Source organism: Microcebus murinus, chromosome 2, assembly GCF_040939455.1.
Source record: "Microcebus murinus isolate Inina chromosome 2, M.murinus_Inina_mat1.0, whole genome shotgun sequence".
Lineage (NCBI taxonomy): Eukaryota > Metazoa > Chordata > Mammalia > Primates > Cheirogaleidae > Microcebus > Microcebus murinus.
In genome coordinates, this window is record NC_134105.1 from 32,264,149 (window position 1) to 32,283,057 (window position 18,909).

The 18,909-nt window shown below is 46.7% G+C and overlaps 1 protein-coding gene across 1 annotated transcript; it reads left to right on the forward strand.

Moving 5' to 3' along the window:
• Positions 1–107: 107 nt before the first annotated feature.
• On the forward strand, positions 108–15,646 carry MPL (MPL proto-oncogene, thrombopoietin receptor). Its single transcript, XM_012775861.2, has 12 exons — positions 108–198; positions 368–500; positions 825–1,000; positions 1,563–1,861; positions 3,026–3,188; positions 3,456–3,582; positions 7,301–7,482; positions 7,633–7,775; positions 9,662–9,821; positions 10,040–10,136; positions 13,943–14,030; positions 14,237–15,646. The coding sequence occupies exons 1-12, from the start codon at positions 120–122 to the stop codon at positions 14,489–14,491; spliced, it is 1,902 nt and encodes a 633-aa protein (XP_012631315.1). The 5' UTR covers positions 108–119; the 3' UTR covers positions 14,492–15,646.
• The last annotated feature ends 3,263 nt before the right edge of the window (positions 15,647–18,909 follow it).

An 18,909-nucleotide genomic window follows, 5' to 3' on the forward strand; every position in this document is an offset into this window, starting at 1 on the left:
ACAGGGACAGGACGTGGGGCTGTATCTGACAGGAACCTGAGGGGCTGGCCCGGGAGGGGATTGGGGCCTGGCTTCCTGAAGGGAGGATGGGCTGAGGCAGGCACATAGTGCCGGAGAAGATGCCCTCCTGGGCCCTCTTCATGGTCACCTCCTGCCTCCTCCTGGCCCCCCAAAACCTGGCACAAGTCACCAGCCAAGGTGAGGTGTGCAGAGGGTGGAGATCACCTATCACCAGGAAGAGGGAGCCCTGGGAGGGGATGCAGAGCCCTGGGAGGGGAAGGAGAGGAGGAGGCTCCCACTGGTCCCTTAATCCTGCCCAGAACGTGCCTGGGAGTACTCAGAGCCCAACCCACCAGTTGTTCCTCAGATGCCTCCTTACTGGCCTTGGACTCAGAGCCCCTGAACTGTTTCTCCCGAACATTTGAAGACCTCACTTGCTTCTGGGATGAGGAAGAGTCAGCACCCAGTGGGACATACCAGCTGCTGTATGCCTACCCAGGGTAGGTGCTGGGCTGTGCCCCACTCCCCATGGATCTGCCCCTGCATTTAGCTCAACTGAGACCCACTCCAATGGCTTCCCTATCTTTGGTCCTACCCAAGGACTACTCCAAGTGCATGCCCTAGGTAGCCACTTTATGAACGGATGTGATTTGGATGTATGTGGGCCCCAACTCGGGCCCCTATATAACACCTAATCCCACCTATCCCAAGCAGTGAGAAGAAAAACAGCAGTGATGGAAACAGAAATTGGGCATGGGTCCAGGTCTGGGTCCTCAGGTCTGAGCATGGTGGCTGTGTAGGTAGGACTTCTCCTATGCCCACAGGGAGACGCCTCGTGCCTGCCCCCTGAGTTCCCAGAGTGTGCCCTTTGGAACCCGATATGTGTGCCAGTTTCCCACCCAGGATGAAGTACGCCTCTTCTTTCCGCTGTACCTCTGGGTGAAGAATGTGTTCCTGAACCAGACTACGACCAAGCGTGTGCTCTTTGTGGACAGCGTGGGTAAGGGCCATCCTTCTATCACCCCGCCCCTCCATTTGTCGCCCCCAGTCTGGCTCTTAAAATCAGACTTGTCTGTACTCTTTCAGGACAGCAGGGATGCCCCCCATTACCGGACCCTAGAGGTACCTCAAGACTCCCTGTCATTCCTCCCAGCCTAGGCACCCAGAGCTCGACTTATCCCACACGTCATTTCACACCAGGGACACCCTGGTCCTCCTATCATCCACATATTCATTTACTAACCCATTCAACAGTTACAGAATACCTACCGTGTGCCAGACACTGTGCTAGGTGACGAGGATACAGAGATAAAAAGAGATCCCTGCTTTCAAGGAGCCCTTGAGTCTAATAAACCATTACACTGCGTCGAGGTCACTGTTTTCATGGGGGAAGAACAGAATAAGAAGCCTTCCTGGCCTGCCCTCCAGGAGAATGATGGTCTGTGATCTTTCCGAACCCCGAGGCTGCCCCCGATTCAGCCGCCAGCACCCCTCCCTACCACTCATGGGTTGAGCCATAGACTGTCAGGCTCAGAGAGCTGCGTGCCCTGTCTTGCCCGCAGGCCTGCCAGCTCCCCCCAGCATCATCGAGGCCAAGGGTGGGAGCCAGCCAGGAGAACTTCAGGTCAGCTGGGAGTCCTCAGCTCCTGAAATCAGTGATTTCCTGAGGCATGAACTCCGCTATGGCCCCAAGGACTCCGAGAACTCCACTGGTCCCACAGTCATGCAGCTGATCACCACAGAAACCTGCTGCCCCACTGTGTGGGGGCCAAACTCAGCCCCTGCTCTGGACCAGCCTTCATGTGCTCAGCCCACGATACCCCGACAGGATGGACCCAAGCAGACCTCCCCAACTAGAGAAGTATTCCAGCCCTCTTCTTCTCCACCTCCTAACCCCTACCCCCAAAGTTGCCCCAGGAAAGGACATACCATATTTGGGGATTCCAGTGAGCTCAGCAGGGGCGGGGCACCTCTGGGCAGGGTCTCCCTTCCCGCAAATCCCTTATTCCCTTTCTCTGCAAAAAAGAAAAGAAAAAACAAAAACTTTGGGGATTCCAGTGTATTGGGTTGGTCTTTGGGGAGTTATACGCTTTTTTTTTTTTTTGAAACAGAATCTCGTTCTGTCACCCAAGCTAGAGTGCCATGGCATCATCATAGCTCACAGCAACCTCAAATTCCTGGGCTCAAGCAATCCTCCTGCCTCATCCTCCTGAGTAGCTGGGACTATAGGAGTTTACCACCACACCAGGCTAATTTTTCTATTTATAGTAGAGATGGGGTCTTGTTATTGCTCAGGCTGGTCTCAAACTCTTGACCTCAAATGATACTCCTGCCTCAGTCCCCCAGAGTGCTAGGATTATAGGCATGAGCCACCATGCCCAGACAGATTATAGGCTCTGATTAGCCCTTAGGAGCCATGTCTAGTTAGAAGTTTCCAGGCCGGGTGCGGTGGCTCACGCCTGTAATCCTAGCACTCTGGGAAGTTGAGGCGGGCGGATTGCTCGAGGTCAGGAGTTCGAAACCAGCCTGAGCAAGAGTGAGACCCCGTCTCTACTATAAATAGAAAGAAATTAATTGGCCAACTAAAAATATAACAGAAAAAAATTAGCCGGGCATGGTAGCACATGCCTGTAGTCCCAGCTACTTGGGAGGCTGAGGCAGGAGGATTGCTTGAGCCTAGGAGACTGAGGTTGCTGTGAGCCAGGCTGACGACACGGCACTCTAGCCTGGGCAACAAAGCGAAACTCTGTCTCAAAAAAAAAAAAAAAAAAAAAAAAAAGAAGTTTCCCACTTTGGGTCATTCACACTGGCAAAACTAAGGGCTTTCATGGCTGGAGATTTCCCTAAAAACTCCTGAATGGCACCTGACACCTTCTGACCTGGCCCCTAGCCTGGGTGCGTATCTCACCAGTAAGGAGCTGAGCTCCTCTCCACAGGGGTGCTGTGGGCCTTCAAATGTACGGGGCAGAGGCTGTCTTGGCTGGCAGGAAGGCCTAGATCCTAAGGCTGGGATTTGTCTCCCAAGGCTCCATCTCTGACAGTGATGCGGGGAAGCTGCCTCATCTCAGGGCTCCAGCCTGGCCGCTCCTACTGGCTCCAGCTGCGCAGCCAACCTGACGGGGTCTCCCTCAGTGGCTCCTGGGGGTCCTGGTCCTTCCCTGTGACCGTGGACCTTCCTGCAGATGCAGGTGAGTCAACAAAAGAATAGAATTCTTTTAAAAAAAGAATCTTTTTTAAAAAAAAAAGATCTCCAAGGAGGCTTAGGATTGATATGAGGGTTCTGGGGACCATGGTACCCCGACAACCTCAAACTTGCCACTGGACAGGATGAACTATGCTCGGGGAGAGAAGACAGAGCAAGAGCAAATGTTCTAAGTTCTGTGTGTGTAAATGATCTGAATACCCTATAGAGTACTGGGACATGGGACCTGATGGGACTTACTTCTTGACCTCAGAGGCAATTGGACTGCAATGCTTTACCTTGGACCTAAAGAATGTCACCTGTCAGTGGCAGCAACAGGATAACGCTAGCTCCCAAGGCTTCTTCTACCACAGCAGGGTACGGTGCTGCCCCAGAGACAGGTGAGAGTTGAACTGCTGATTGAGTCTGATGTCACAATTGTCTGATGGAGAGAGGCGCAATCTTACAGAAGGAAGGAAGAGGCTGTTCTTGGTCCTCCTTGTTCTTCTCCTTCATCCCAAATCAAACAGCCTCCATGCTCTCTTATCTATTCTCTCATCCTCTAAAGGGTATTTTATCTCCTCAACCTCTCTCTTTTCCTGTTGGGAATGGCTTGGTTTAATTCAGCCTTAATCATGTCACCTGGACCACTGTAACAGCCTACAGTCTCATACACCTCTAATTTATCCCCCATGCTGCTGAACAGAATGACTTTTGTTAAGCTCAAACTTTGCATGATCTTTGTAAAACTCTAACTTTGCATGGTCTTCCCATACTCAAATGTGTACTGCAATTTCCCATTATCTATTAAATCCACACAAAATTTAGGCTGGCCTTGGAAGACTGCCACCAAACACTTCAATAGTCCTTCACCCTCTCCATATCCAATCCATAACCAAGTTTTGTTGATTTTCCCTATGAAATATCTCTAGAATCCATCCACTTTTGCCTAGCACTGCCATTATCCCAGTACAACCCATCATCATCTCTACTTGAACCACCAAACAGACCTAGTCAATGATCACATTGAATCCTTCAAATCATTCCCCACTTAAGAGCTGGAGGAATCTTTAAAAGTACAAAAATGAACACTCCCCATTTAAAAATCTTCAATAGCTTCCCACTGACCTTAGGATAAAGAAAAGAATTCTATCAAGTATTTAAGAGTTCTAAGAGACTTGGCCACTACTCATGCCTTCAGCTTCATCTTAACCTATGTTGTCCGTGCCCCATATGTTCCTACACTGGCCTTCTTGGGTTCCCCCATATCTGGCATATTCTCTCTTGCCTCTAGGTCTTTGCAGGTGCCATTTATCTAGCCTTCCTGTCTTTACTTAACTTCTACTAATCCTTCAGATCTCAACTCAAGTCTCACTTACTGGGGGAACCCTTCCCTGACCTTCCTTACTAAATCCAATGGTACTTTTATACATTCTTGTTGTACCATGTATCTCTCCTTCCTAAGTACTTGTCATAGTTACAGTTTTACATTTACACTTTGTGTGATTATGTGTTTGATAATAAAAATCTCTCTCAGAACTCCAGTTGAGAAAGGCTGACCTTGACTGTATATGATCCATGAAGGCAAAGTCAATGTCTGTTTTTACTCACCAATATATCCTTACCTACCAAAGTGCCTGGAACATAGTAGGTGCTCAGTAAAAAACTGTTGTTTTAATGAATAATGAAAAATCACTATTAACAGTTTTAATGTATTCTTCTAGTGTTTCCTCTGCATTTACATATGACTATATATAGTATTTAATTTTTCAGTACAAATTGGATCACATTATATATTAATATATGATTTGTTAACTCGCCTTTTTACTTAAAAATATGTCTTAGAGATCATTACAAAAAGATGTAACTCATTCTTTTTAATAACTGCACAGATACCCATTGTACAGAGGTGCTGTGAATGGATCAAAGGGTGGCAAAACGGAAGTTATTTCCTCTACCAAAACCTGCTGTTCCTCTATTGTCCTCCACTCTACTGTCAACTCAGTTTTCCAGGCCTGAAAAATAGAAATCATCCTGGACTTCTCCCATTCCTACACCTTCCAGGTCCAATCAGAAATAGTCTTGTCGTTTCTACCTCTTTAATATCACTTCACTCATCTCTTTCCTTTTATCCCACTACCACTACTCTATTTTCACACCATCATCACTTTGCACATGAAAAACCACAACAGCGTCCTAATGGATTTCTCTGCTTCTAGTCTTCCCTCACAAATTCTTTCTAAAAACTGTAGTTAGAGTGAGCATCCTAAAGAACACAGCTAATTATGATACTTCTCTGCTTAAAAATCCTTAAAAGTCTCAATAATTGCCACAAGATTAAGTTCAAGCTCCACAGAGAGGCCACAGGACATCTGTGATGTGGTCTACAGTCTCACTTTTACCACTTACCACCAGGCCCCCTCTGCTAAAACCATCTGAACCACTTAGAATTTCCCCCAAAGCACCACACTCTTATCTGTGCATAAGCATGTGCCTGGGGTGCCTGTCTGTCCCCTTTGCCTATCCTATTTTTAGTCCGACAGTAGTCTAAACACTGCCTTATCCAGGAAGCATTCCCTGACCCTCCCAGTCTGGGTTAGATGCTTCTCTCCGATGCTCCCAAGCCAGCCTATGCACATCACAGAAAAATATCATCTGTTCTCTGTCTCTCCCACTAAAATAAGAGCTCCTTGAAGATGATTCTATTCCTCTGTGTTCTCACAGTTCTCACTGTGCCTAGCACAGTGCCTGGCACATAAATTGGCAAACATAAGTGATAAATAACTTTAGTGATGGCAGGCCACTTAGAGGTTATAGTCAGGAGGGAGACATGACTCACTTGTTCAATAAACAATTACTGAGAATGACTATGTACCAAGCACTGGGGACAGACAGAGTGACAAACAAAATGGAAGAGGTTCCAATATTGTTGGGGCTTACATTTCAGTGATGGGGAAGGAAAAAAGACAAGCAGACAAATAAGTAATGAAATAAAGGAACAAGGTTATATGATAGAGGTTAAGGAAGGGGGATGCTAATTTAGACTGAGTGGTTAGGAAAAGCCTCACCAGGGAGAGGTGACAGGTAAGCTGAGATCCAAGTGGCGGAGAAGGAGTGAGTCATGTGATGACCTACAGTCCGGGCAACCTCAGGGCAAAGACAAAGCGCAAAGACAGTGCATTTCACATATTTATGGCACAGAAAGAAGGCCTATGTGGATGAAGGATGACAAACTGGCATGAGAATCATAGGAGATAAGAATGGCAAGGTAAGGAGGAACCAAATCATATAGAGTCCTGTAGGCCCTGGAATGGAGTCTGGATTTTATTCCAAGAGGGACGAGGAGCCACTGAAGGATTTTAAGCAGAAAAGTGACACGATATGATTAACATTTTTAAAAGATGTTTCTCTGTTAAATTATAAACAAGAATAGAAGCAGAATCAGTTAGAAATTTGCCATAATCTAGGCATGAGATAATGGTGGTTTCATCTCATGTCGCTGTGGTGAAGATCAAAATAAACAGATATGTGATATATTCTGGATATTATCATATCAACGTTTTTGGAAGCAAATTCTGGTAGCCACATGGAAAACAAATGGAAGGCAGTAGCAAAAATGGAGACAGAAAAGACAGGAGGCTGTTGTAATGATCTACTAGCAAAATAATACATAGGGGTGAGTAAAAGGGCTGCTATATCAGAACAAATTAAAAATATAAGATGTTTTCCTCCAGAAAGATGAGCCTCTTTAATCTCTGAAACAATCCTGTGAGGTAAGTATCATCAACCCCTTTTACAAATGGAAGGAAACTAGGGCAGAGATAAAACAAGTGATTTGCCCAAAGTTGTTTCCGGTAAGCCAAGACCTGAACTCTATAGCCCATGATATTTTCACTTATCATGCTAGCTCTTTTCTCAAAGAGAAGAGGCTAGACAACAAAGCAGACTTCAGAAAATAAAATGTCATTGATATAAAGACACAGGGAAAGCCCTGGAGGCCTACCCAAGGGAGGCATTAGATTATAATCCATGAAGGTCATAGTTCCTATGGGATGGGGAGTATCAGGATTGGTCCCTGGGGCAGGCCTGATTCAATGACTCTATGGGGCTGGCTCTTAGGTACCCCATCTGGGAGAAGTGTGAAGAGGAGAAAACAAATCCAGGATCACAGACCCCCCAGTTCTCGCATTGCCACTTCCAGTCACGAAATGACAGTGTTATTCACATTCTTGTGGAGATGGCCACAGCCCAGGGTGCTGTTCACAGCTACCTGGGCTCCCCTTTCTGGATCCACCAGGCTGGTAAGGACTTTCTTCCCACACAGTTCCCACCCCCACCAAATCTGACCCTCTGCCCAGGATCCCCAACTCCGACACTTCTGACCTGTGGCCCTGGTGGCATGATGCCACCCACAAAAGGGCTTAAACCAGTCCCTGCTGACATCCCTACAGTGCTCATCCCTACCCCAAGCTTGCACTGGAGGGAGGTCTCCAGTGGGCAGCTGGAATTGGAGTGGCAGCACCCATCATCCTGGCCAGCCCAAGAGATCTGCTATCAGCTCCGATACATGGGAGAAGGCCATCAGGACTGGAAGGTACAGTCACGTAGTGAAGGCCACAGGCCTCCCTGCACAGGGTATTCCTGAAGCTTGTCACATCTGTTATCAGAAGTGAAAGTGTCTGTGGATCTGTGTCTGGGCTAGTGTATCAATGTTTATCTGGTCTAACTGGTATCTTAATCGCTCTTGGGCATCTGATACTGCTGGCTACTTTCACTTCACAGTTTCTCTTTAATTTGTCTCTGGGATATATCTCCCCTGATTTTCTTCCCACCTCTCTAACTAAACTTACTCTCCTCTCCTGGTTCCTTCCTTTCCACCATTTCATAAAATAGTGTGCATCCTATAGTCCCATCCTAGGCTCCTCTTATCAAGAGGAGTCTTGATAAACATGTTCTCCCTAGGTGAGTGCTTCAACCCCATGGTTTAAATGACTACACATTAATGATCCTAATTTTATCATTCCAGCCCTTATATGAAAAGGAAGTTACAAACCACAGGCATATTACCTAAACTTTTGAAGTCTCAGTTTCCTCCTTGCTGAAATAAGGATAAAGCTATCTACCTTATGGAGTTATAGTAAAAATTAAATACTGTATATAAATACCTAGCATATTGCCTGACATATAGGTGCTCAATATGCATTAAATATTAGTTTGTCTATTTTCATTCTCATTTACCACACATATATCCAACTTCTTACTATACAGTTCTACCAAAACCCCCTTCCCTCAGATATTTCAGACTTAATGTATACACAACTGAACTCATCTTCCTCCCCAAAATTTACTTTTCCATCACTATAACTTACATACAATAAAGCATACACATCTTAAATATACAACTAGTTTGTACATGTGTACATATACACCCATATAACCATTATCACAATCAAGATATAAATTATTTCCAGCACCCTAGAAGCTCCTTATGCCCTCTACAGCCTCCCCACCACCAAAGGTAGCCACTACCCTGACATTATCTTTGATTCATTTTGACTGTTGTTGAACTATAAAATGGAACCATAAAGTATGTCTTCCCCAAACTTGCTCCTCCTCTGTCCCTCATCTGACAATGGCACTATCACTCACCCAGTACCCAAGCCTTGAAGCCCCTTTGACTCCTCTCCCTTTCCTCTCATTCCTTCCCTTTATTTATTAGCAAGTAAACTGAGTACAATGTTCCAAAAGTCGTCAAATCCCTACTAGGACTGTCTTAGCCTCATCTGTGACTGACCAGCCTTCCATGCTTTTGGCATACTAAACTACTCTGCAACACCCATCCAAGCAGCTGAGCAGCACTAAATGCTTGTGTTCCCATGGTGCCTTGCACTAATTAATTGTTGTGATTACTTTCCTGTTTGGATGTCTCCTTCATTAGACAAATGCGAGACCGTTCTTTTTCCCAAGTGTCTAGCCCAATGTTTGGCTTATCACAAACAGTTCACAATGTTCGCTAGTCTTCCTGCTTGTACACATACATGATGCTCGTACCCCAGCACCTAGCACAATCTGGCATCCTCTGCGGCACGGGTATCATTTGTGGCATGGTCTGTGTGGCTGAGTATCCGAGTGTCTTGGGTTGACCTGGAGCTGTGGTGAGAGTATCCGGCCAGGTCTACGTGTACCGCGATCTCTGCCGAGGTTGTACCTCGGGGATGTGTGTTGGATGCGCAGTTCTCAGAGCAGGTGTGGTCTGCGTGCCAGGGTGTGTATCCTGACAGGGCGTGGCCCGGTTAGGGAGAAGCTCTTGGTCAGGGTGCTCCATCCTGCATGTATCTGTCGGGAAATGTGTTTTCTGCCTATAAGACTCTTTGTGGGCATCCTTGACCGCCCAGGGATTCAAAGCGGTAGGATTTTGGTCACACACACGCCGGGTTCTCGAGGCCCCGACGCCAGGCCACCACACGCTTCTCTGCATAGGTGCTGGAGCCGCCTCTTGGGGCCCGCAGAGGGACCCTGGAGCTGCGCCCCCGATCTCGCTACCGTTTACAGCTGCGCGCCAGGCTCAACGGCCCCACCTACCACGGCCCCTGGAGCGCCTGGTCCGACCCAGCGAAGGTGGAGACCGCCTCCGAGACTGGTGAGGCCAGGGCCGGGCCAGGCCAAAGCCGGTTGCGCGTGCGCAGGGGGCGGGGCGCCGGGCGCGCAGGGCGGGGCTCTGGTCGCACCAGTCTGCGGCTGCGCTGATTTCTGCGGTGCCCTGGGGCGGCGAGGGGCTGAGCCAGAGCGGGGTCTGGCGGGCTTGGGGGCGGGACTCCAGCCAGGTTCCGCTGAGGTCTAGCGGTTTTTGTCCCCTAGCCTGGATCTCCTTGGTGACTGCTCTGCTCCTCGTGCTGGGCCTCAGCGCCCTTCTGGGCCTGCTGCTGCTGAGGTGGCAGTTCCCTGCGCACTACAGGTACAGCCCCCACCTTGCAGGAGATCTGCCTTGGTCCCGGGGCTGGCAGCCTCTAAATATAAAATGGAACCATAAAGTATGTCTTCCCCAGACTTGCTTCTCCTCTGTCCGTCATCTGACAATGGCACTACCACTCACCCAGTACCCAAGCCTTGAAGCCTCTTTGACTCTTCTCCCTTTCCTCTCATTCTGGGGTCACTCTGTAACCACAGCACATCCACACCTATGGCTTTAGCTGCTTCCTGCGCATGTCCTCTGGGAGTCGCACTGTCCTTTTACACTCTAATACGCTCACTATATTGGACACCTCAAACAGCCCCACCTCCTGCTGCTCACCTCAGTTCCAAGGCTACCATCCACCCTTCACCCAAGCCAGACCGCTCAGGCGCCTCCCTGCCCACCCCGCCTGCATCCAATTGGCCATCAGGTCTGGTCATTCCACCTCCTAAACCTAGCTCAAACAATGGTCCCCTTTCTCTAGCCCTACAGACACTACCAGACTCACTGAAACAGAGCCTCTTCTCCCTCCAAACTCGCCTCACAGCCACCAGATTAATCATCCTAAAACGCACACACGAATCTATCATTCTCCTCCTTAAATCCCTTTAATAGCTCCCAAGATAGAGTCCAGGCTCCCTAGGATGACAGGCAAGGCTCTGCAAAATCTGGCCCCTGCCAGCACTTCCACCCTACCAAACTGTCCGTGATTTTCTCCACAGGCCAAGTGGTTTTACTTCAGTGCCTTTGCACATAATGTCCCCTCTGCCTGAAATAGCCTCCATGTGTGACTGAACCCATTCATCTTTAAATAACTTTCCTCACGAACTCTTAAGAAACCTTTCCTGACCTTCCCTCTTGGCCACTCTTTTTGTGCTCCAATACAGTACCAGCATCGTTTTACTGCATTTATTTCTTTATAAATCTTCCCTTCCCTATACCTTACTTGGTCATTGCTAAATCCTTAGCACAGTGCCTGCCAAACAGCAGGTCCTTAAATAAATGTTATTAATAAATGGCTCGTTTACTTGGGAATACTAAGGCCAAGGAGAAATGTCATAGGCAGCTATAACATGAAGGATAGAATCCATCCCACTTCTGTCCTTCAGTTAGTAACATCTGCTGATTCAAGACTTAGATCAGAAGTCAGCTCCTCTAGGCAGCAGCTTTTGATGGTACTAGGCTGGGTCAGGTGCCATTCTCATGGACACCCATCTCTCTTTGAACATGTCTCTCTTTGAACTTTTATTTATTTTATTTTATTTTATTTTATTTTTTGAGACAGAGTGTCACTCTGTTGCCCTGGCTAGAGTGCTGTGGCGTCAACCTAGCTCACAGCAACCTCAAACTCCTGGGCTCAAGTGATCCTACTGCCTCAGCCTCCCATGTTGCTGGGACTACAGGCATGTGCCACCATGCCCAGCTAATATATATATATATATTTTTTTTAAGTTGTCCAGCTAATTTCTTTGTATGTTTTTAGTAGAGACAGGGTCTTGCTCTTGCTCAGGCTGGTCTCAAACTCCTGAGCTCAAATGATCTGCCCACCTTGGCCTCCCAGAGTGCTAGGATTACAGGCATAAACCACCATGCCTGGCGTCTTTGAACTTTTAATCTGCCTATATGGGCTGGGCACAGTGACTTATGCCTGTAATCCCAGTACTTTGGGAGGCTGAGGCAGGAGGATCCCTTGAGCCCAGGAATTGAGACCAGCCTAGGCAACATAGTGAGACCCCCATCTCTACAAAAAAAACTTAAAAATTAAGTTTTTAAGTTCATTAAATTAAGTTTAATTAATTAAGTTAAATTAAGTTTTTAAATTAAGTTTTTAATGTGCCTGGTGGCACATGCCTGTAGTCCCAGCTACTCCAGAGGCTGAGGCGGGAGGATTGCTTCAGCCCAGACGTTTGAGGTTGCAGTGAGCTATAATCAGACCACTGCACTCCAGCCTGGGTGACAGAGTGAGACCCTATCTCTAAAAAATAAATAAATAAAATTAATCAGCCCATATGTACAAGTAGACTGGAATGCAGCCTCTGTGCAGGTAGCCAGATTCAGCAAAAAAGTTGGGTAAGAAGAGGGAGGCAGTGCTGAGCCAGGCATACTCAGTTCCTTTTCCCCAACGTATTAGGTAAGTCCCCTGGATAGATATTAGTGAGGTCACAGAAGAGGCTTGAAATGTTGTTCAGCTAAAGTCCCTCCATGTGGAAATATGAGGATAAAGAATTGGAGGTTCCCCCAACATGCCTTAATCCATACTCTTCCCAGATGGCCCACCCTCTCCAGGAACTTAGTAATAAGCTCCACTGGTTCTCTTCATTCATTCATTCATTCATTCATTCATTCAACTAATTTCTTTTCTTTTTTTTTTTTTTTTTTGAGACAGAGTCTCGCTTTGTTGCCCAGGCTAGAGTGAGTGCCGTGGTGTCAGCCTAACTCACAGCAACCTCAAACTCTTGGGCTCAAGCAATCCTGCTGCCTCAGCCTCCCGAGTAGCTGGGACTACAGGCATGCGCCACCATGCCCAGCTAATTTTTTCTATACATATTAGTTGGCCAATTAATTTCTTTCTATTTATAGTAGTGACGGGTCTCGCTCTTGCTCAGGTTGGTTTCAAACTCCTGAACTTGAACGATCTGCCTGCGTCGGCCTCCCAGAGAGCTAGGATTACAGGTGTGAGCCACCGCGCCCGGCCTCAACTAATTTCTTGAGCACCTACTATGGGCCAGACACTATTCTACATCCTGGAGATACAGGAGTCAACAAATAGTTATACTTTCTGCTCTTGTGGAGCTTATGTTCTAGTGGGGTGAGACAGACAAAAACAAATATATATAACATAATAAATATACAGTAAGTCAAGTGCTATAAAGAAAAACAAAGCAGAGCAGGATATAGATGGGGAAGGGAGGTGGTACTGCAGTAGTCCCCCCTTATCCATGGTTTTACTTTTTGCAGTTTCAGTTACCCTTGGTCAACCACAGTCTGAAAATATTAAATGAAAAATTCTAGAAATAAATAATTCGCAAGCTTTAAGTTGTGCACTGTTCTGTGTAGTGTGATGAAATCTCTTGCTGTCCCTCCCCATCCTGCCCGGGATGTGAATCATCCCTTTGTCCATAGAATCCATGCTGTATATGCTCCCCACCCGTTAGTCACTTAGTAGCCATCTCTGTTATCAGATCCACTGTCGTGGTATTGCAGTGCTTGTGTTCCAGTAACCCTTATTTTACTTAATAATGGCTCCAAAGTACAAGAGCAGTGGTGCTGGCATATTGCTATAATGGGTCTATTTTATTATTAGTTATTGTTAATCTCTTACTATTAATATGCCTAATTTATACTTTATCATAGGTATGTATGTATAGGAATAGACACAATATATGTCTGCTGATTCAGGCACCCACTAGGGGTCTTGGAACATATCCCTGGTGGATCTGGAGGAGACCAATGTGTTTCAGGTAGGGTGGTCAGGGAAGGCCTCTAGTCAGGATGACATCTGAGCAGAGACCATATTGAAGTGAGGGAATGAATGGAGTGTTCCAGGCAGAGAGAACAAAAAGTGCAAAGGCCCTGAAGCAGAAAACCTCGCCACCCTTTGTTGTAGCTGCTGCCACTGACTTCCCTCCCCAACCTGAGGTTTTCTCTCATCTACACTCCTCTACCTTACTTGATTGCCTTGACCACACACTTTATCTCTCCAAGCCTCTCTTCCTGCCCTCACTGCCTCCTCCACTTCCCCACCTCAGTACTCTCCTCATCCTTCCCAGTCACTCCCATGATCCAGTCTCCTCTTCCTTCTTCCCCAGGACACTGAGGCATGCCCTGTGGCCCTCACTTCCAGACCTGCACCGGGTCCTAGGCCAGTACCTTAGGGATACTGCAGCCCTGAGTCCGGTGAGTGTGCTCCCTCCCCTGTCCCCATCACCAACACTGCCTGGTGCTGGGTCCTTGCCCCCACAACACAGCTGGTTCAAGGTCCTTATCTACCTGTGCAGCATCTCCAGGTACTGCCCCCAGCTCCATGCCCCTTCTTGCACAATCCAGCCCCTATTCCCACAGGATCTGCTCTAATCCAGCTCCCCTCCCCATATCTCTCCCAGCCTAAGGCCACGGTCTCAGATACCTATGAAGAAGTGGAACCCAGCCTCCTTGAAATCCTACCTAAGTCTTCAGAGAGGAGCCCCTTGCCCCTGTATTCCTCCCAGGCCCAGATGGACTACCGAGGATTGCAGCCTTCATGCCTGGGGACCATGCCCCTCTCTGTGTGCCCACCAGTGGCTGAGTCAGGGTCCTGCTGTACCACCCACATCGCCAACCATTCCTACCTACCACTAAGTTGTTGGCAGCAGCCCTAAGCACAGGTTTCTCGCCCCAGTACCCTGGACAGATCTTGCTGTGAACCTCTCTACCCTCCCTATCCCCAACATAAACACCTGAGACCTCACCTCCATCCCCCTCTGCCTACCCTCACAGTTGGGCTTCGTAGCACTGATCTTCCTATACTGCTGCTGACATAAACTCAAGAGTTTTCTGCAGAGGCAGGCTTATTTGACTAAGCTGCTCTAACTTTTACCTCTTTCTCTCTCCTCTTTAATGCCAAACTCCTTGCAAACAAGTCTTGCAAGGAGTCTTACTTCCCCACTTCCTATTTACTCCTCAGACTGTTTCAATTACTCCCCCCACTACTACATTGCTATTGAAACCGCCTAGGCAAAGTTCACCTCAAATATTCTAATTGCAAGATCCAATAGGATCATGTTAATCATCAATTTATTTGATCTCTCCGTGGCATTTATCATGGTTGACTACTCATTTCTCTTTTAAATTCTCTGCTAACTTGACTTCTATAACATTACTTTCTCTCCTGGCTCTGCTCCTGCCCCTCTGAGTACACAAGCAGTTAAGAGGCAAAACTGTGGAGTCAGAGCTAAGTTCACTTCCTGTCTTTCACACTTGTTAGCTGTGCAGCCTTGGCAAACAACTTAGTGTCTGAGCCTTAGTTTTCTCAACTGTAGAACAGAGATAATAACAGTACCCCATAGGGTCAGCAAGAGGATGATTAAATGAGATAATATAAGTAAATCACAGTGCCTAGGGCATAGTAAATGCTTAATATATCTGAAACTCCTGTTGTAATTATTCCTTCTTTTTTTTTCTTTTTTTAAGTTAGGTTTCCACACATAGCATTGATTTTCTTAATCTCCTAGTCTGATTTCTTCTGCCTTAATTATTGTAGACCCTCAAGATTCCATTCTTAACACAGTCTCTAATCCCATCTATTCTGAGTGCCTTTACTAAATGTTGACCATTCCAAAATTATCTCCAGCCCAGACTTCTACTACAGCACCTATGCTGCTTTATGCAAGTAACTATTTACATGTCTGTCTCCTGCTACTAGATTGTGAGCTCCTTAAGGGCAAGGGCCCTGATTTATTTGTCCTTTTCCCCCAGCACCTAGAATAGTGCTTGATGCATGATAGTAGGACTTCAATAAACATTTCCCAAATGTATGAACTCTTTCTGGGCAATGTTACCTTAGCCCTGTGCAAACTTCCCTCATCCTCTTAGCCAGTGATTCCCCAACCTTTTTGACACCGCAGACCAGTTTCCTGGAAGACAGTTTTTCCACGGATGGGGTGGGAGAGGGTAGGAGGGATGGGGGTGCATCACTGCCTCGTTCCACCTCAGATCTCAGGCGTTGGATTCTCACGGAGAGGGCACAACTTGAATCCCTCGCATGTGCAGTTTGCAGTGGGGATCATGCTCCTATGAGGGTCTGATGCCCATGCTGATATGATGGGGGGCGGTGGTTTGGAGCAGTGATTAGAGCAATGGGGAGCAGCTATGGGTGCAAGTCAGGCTTTGTTTGCTGGCCATTCATATGCAGCAGTAAATGTACACAGATAATTCCAGTTATGGTTTTCTCTAACCCATTCAGATTCTCAAACAAGTGGTTTTTCAGCTGTTGATGTTTTTGGGGTTTTTTGCTGGCTCCAAATATACACACTGTATCAGTCAGGATCTCACAGAAATAGATGACATGCTCAAATTGAGTAATTTGATGAGAATTTAATAAAGGGCATATAGTATTTACAAAGAGGAGGGCAAGATTTGGGAAAACCATCAAGGAACAGTGCAGTACCATGGGGCTAACAAGGAGCTGGCACCACCCCTGGGCATCCAAGGGTAAGGGGAGGGAGTGGTTCCCAGATCTCCAAGAGTAGCTAAGAGAGAAGGCTGCCTAGCAGGAGTTGTGGCCTTTGGTAGAGGAATGTGGCAGGGAGGGAGCCAGGGGAATCAATAGCTCAAGCTCACGTTCCTCCCAGCCTAGTCTTGGGTGCTTAGGAGTAGAATCAGAGGCTTTCATATGGCTGAGGAAGGAATTATGGAGAGTGAGTATACTGGATGTCATCCATTTGCCCCATCCAGATCTACTCTTCATCTTTCTCCACCCTATCCTGTGCTCTCCAAGGCTGATTCATATGGCCTACATCAATGAATTCCCTTGGGCTCCAGTTTCTGTTTGGGTTCCACAAATGGGAGGATATCATGGGTTGAATTGTGTTCCATACACACACAAATTCAGATGTTAAAATCTTAACTCCCAGTATCTCAAATGTGACTTTATTGAGAAATACGGTCATTGCAGATATAAATAATTAAGATGAGGTCATGGCCCCTAATCCAATATGACTGGTATTCTTATAAAAAGGGAGATTTGGACACATACACAGAGGGAGAAAGCCAAATGAAGCTGAAGGCAGAAATCATGGTGATACCTCTACATGCCAAGGCATGCCAAAGATTGCAAGCAACCCACTAGAAGCTAGGGGGAAAGTATGGAACAGATTCTTCCTCACAGCCTTCAGAAGGAACCAGCTCTACTGACACCTTTATCTGGGATGCTAGCCTCCAAATATATGAGACAATAATATTTGTCAGTTAAGCCACTCAGTTTGTGGTAGCTTGTTACAGCAGCTGCAGTGAGCTAACACAGAGTAGGTCAGAGGATGAGCTATACAAGCAGCCTATGCTTGCTGGCTGCACACTCTACTTATCCCATCCTTTCTGCAGCCCCTTCCAAGTGGATCTCAAGCCCCCACTTTCCTGATCCTGCTCACCAAGGTCACTGGTGATTTGTTTCCCAATGGCCAAATCTGACCTTTTCTGTCATTACTCTACTACTTGACCACTTTATAGCATAGTGGATATCCCACATCAAGGTCCATATAATCTCCATTTCCCTCCTTCATTCTTTTATTTTTAAATGTACAAATTCCCTGAGGTTGTACCCTTATCCTTCTTCTCTACAGTTACCCTTAGTCCAGAAGTCACAAATTGCTAGCCATGTTCTCCCCTCAGATATGTTTTGTTTGGTCCTTCCCTAGACAGAAATCCTCACTGGTTCCACAATGCCTAGCAGATAAAGTCCAAAGTCCATGGCTTAATATTTAAGGCCCAGACCAGCCTGATACTAGACTACCTCTTTTATTTTCTGTGGTTCAAGAACTCCCCTTTTTTTTTTGAGACAGGGTTTCACTCTGTCACCCTGGGTAGAATGCAGTGGTGTCATCATAGTTCACTGGGCTCAAGTGAGCTATTCCTGGGCTCAAGTAATCCCCCTGCCTTAGCCTACTGAGTAGCTGGGGACTACAGGCACATGCCACCACACCCAGCTAATTTTTTCTATTTTTAATTGTTTGGCTAGTTTTTTCTATTTTTAGTAGAGATGGGGGTCTCCCTCTTGCTCAGGCTGGTCCTGAACTCCTGAGCTCAAATCCACCTGCCTCAGCCTCCCAGAGTGCTAGGATTACAGGCATGAGCCACCACGCCAGGCCCCAACTCCTTGTTTTCCCAGGTAATTGGAAATAGAGAATGCGAATGCTTCAAATTCAAAGATAATAACAATATTCAGTTTGGGCAAAGAGCCCCAGATTTTTCTGTCATTATCAGGGTTGGTGTTAAGACTAATGATTGAGAACCTGATTTTTTTCCAGCCTCTTTCTGAGACTATATAGCATATTGTTAGGATTGCAAGAGTTAGATAGTTTGAATCCTGGCTGCACTCTTATTATTGGCTGTGCGCCTTTGGGCAAGTTCCTAACCTTATTCTGACCCAGTTTCTATAAAACGAAGATACAATATCTGCCTTATGGGATTAAGGATTGAACTCAATAATGTATGTAAACTTTTTTTTTTTTTTTTTTTTTGAGACAGAGTCTCGCTTTTGTTGCCCAGGCTAGAGTGAGTGCCGTGGCATCAGCCTAGCTCACAGCAACCTCAAACTCCTGGGCTCAGGCAATCCTCTTGCCTCAGCCTCCTGAGTAGCTGGGACTACAGGCATGCGCCACCATGCCCGGCTAATTTTTTCTATATATATATTAGTTGGCCAATTAATTTCTTTCTATTTATAATAGAGACGGGGTCTCGCTCAGGCTGGTTTCGAACTCCTGACCTCTCACAATCCGCCCGCCTCGGCCTCCCAGAGTGCTAGGATTACAGGCGTGAGCCACCGCGCCCGGCTGTATGTAAACTTTTAACACAGTAGTTAGCAGATGGTCAATAAATGGTACCCATTATTATTATTATTGCTGCTTCGCCTCTGAGCATATTCACACAATTCATTTCTGTCATTATTAGAGCACTGGATTGAATGGAAGTCAGCTTTGGATTTCCACCAACGTCTTTGTATGACCTTGGCCAAATCCCTCCCCCTGAGCGCAGATGGAGAAGGGTGGACCACGCATAGGTTACACGTTAGAGTGTGTCTCTA

Excerpts from the sequence above, each read along its gene's own strand:
- MPL (XM_012775861.2), top strand. The coding sequence starts at position 120 with ATGCCCTCCTGGGCCCTCTTCATGGTCACCTCCTGCCTCCTCCTGGCC. Across the intron at positions 1,862-3,025 it reads AGACCTCCCCAACTAGAGAA|GCTCCATCTCTGACAGTGAT; the intron begins GTATTCCAGCCC and ends TTGTCTCCCAAG. Across the intron at positions 14,031-14,236 it reads ATACTGCAGCCCTGAGTCCG|CCTAAGGCCACGGTCTCAGA; the intron begins GTGAGTGTGCTC and ends TATCTCTCCCAG.